Source organism: Papaver somniferum, unplaced genomic scaffold (assembly GCF_003573695.1).
Source record: "Papaver somniferum cultivar HN1 unplaced genomic scaffold, ASM357369v1 unplaced-scaffold_12532, whole genome shotgun sequence".
Classification (NCBI taxonomy): Eukaryota; Viridiplantae; Streptophyta; class Magnoliopsida; order Ranunculales; family Papaveraceae; genus Papaver; species Papaver somniferum.
In genome coordinates, this window is record NW_020621640.1 from 1 (window position 1) to 1,507 (window position 1,507).

The 1,507-nt window shown below is 38.8% G+C and overlaps 1 protein-coding gene across 1 annotated transcript; it reads right to left on the reverse strand.

The window, feature by feature from the left end:
* Window positions 1–23: 23 nt before the first annotated feature.
* On the reverse strand, window positions 24–1,493 carry LOC113331685 (probable serine/threonine-protein kinase SIS8; the record flags this gene model as incomplete). The annotated part of the gene is made up of 3 exons (XM_026578344.1): window positions 747–1,493; window positions 495–573; window positions 24–122 (listed from the first exon to the last, which is right to left on the reverse strand). Coding segments are annotated over exons 1-3 (270 nt in total), but the record flags the coding sequence as incomplete, so codon positions are not given.
* Window positions 1,494–1,507: the final 14 nt, after the last annotated feature.

Below are 1,507 nucleotides of genomic sequence, written 5' to 3' on the forward strand. Positions count from 1 at the left end.
TAAGATGATACCCAAAAACGAACCTTCACAGTCCAGTTTTTATCAACCAACAGATTTGATGACTTCAAGTCACGATGAACAATAGGTGGGTTGCAAAGATGAAGATAATTCATACCCCGTGCCTATAGAAGGGTCACACAAAAACTCAACGGTTGTAGGAAAAACTACTTTTGCAGGGCAGATTCAAACACCAAAGGGAGTATGGAAGTAACATGCACGCATACTACACTTAAAAAGAAAATGTAAGGAAATATAGCCACATCTCGAGTTCATACAACAGCGAGGCCTCCTTTAAATAGCTAACAAATTCAAGATGTTCAATAAATCCATTCCCCGACTGAATACCAGACCCTTGGGTCATTACCAGAGATATGGTGTTACTTAATGGAAAAGAGTGTACCTAATATTGATATCGAATGGACATGTAACACAATCTAATTCCATGTAAACTACTGTTTGATGTTTCTATAGAAACTGTTTACAGCAGTACTCACAATGTCCAAAGCCATGAGAACACGTCGCCTGCAATCTAATTTCTGAGAGCCCCGCTGAAGCAACTGATACAAACTTCCACTGCATAATAAAAGATCGAAAACTCAGTAAGCAAGAAAAAAAAAACAGAATAAGGCCAGCGACAAAAATCTTGAGTACAGTAGATAACATTACACGCGCGAAGCACAACAAAAATGAAACAGAGTACTGGTATTCAAAATTGGAAGTTTTAAGAAGAAAAATGAAGAATGCACCATGGCAGGAACTCTGTAACAATGCAGAGATGCTGAGGTGATGCTACTGCCCCCATAAATAGTAGTACATTAGGATGTCGGAGCCTCTTCATAAGTAAGACCTAATGTCTCTTTGTACAAAAAAGAAGTCCCACTTGACAGCTCTGAATTTGTGAGTTTGTGAGGAGAGGAAATGTCGTCTATTGACAGCTTCAGGTGCATTTTTATTATAAAGATTAGCTTAATTTCAGAAACTACCTCTTGTCTGTAGGAATGCAGCAAGTCATCTGAGTAACCATTTTTTGAGAATAGCTTTAATGCAACATCCTGCAAGAAAGTGAAAGGGGGTGCTTGTTAACACAATGACAAATGTACGACATTCTCTCCCCTCTGCATAACTTTTCAAGTCTGGTCGACACACCATGCTAATGTCGAGGGCTGGTGAAAGAAATCCCAACATACCAGCATAACTATAGTAAGTTGCCATTGGAGATACATATTAGGCATACATAATGGCACTCCCTGATCCCTAGGATTATATTTTTCAGGGGAAAAGAAACCATACCGAGCCACACCACAGACCACGATACACACTTCCACATGAACCTGGGACAATCAATTAGAATTCAAGTATCACAAAGCACTTCACAGTTGAAAAGCATGCGGAATTCAAATAAATACCGAAATTGGAATTCTGGAGTGGGGGACAGAATGACACATCCTTTTAGTTAACCAAAATTAGAAATCTGCAAAGCTGAATTGACTTCTTAATTTTAAAACCA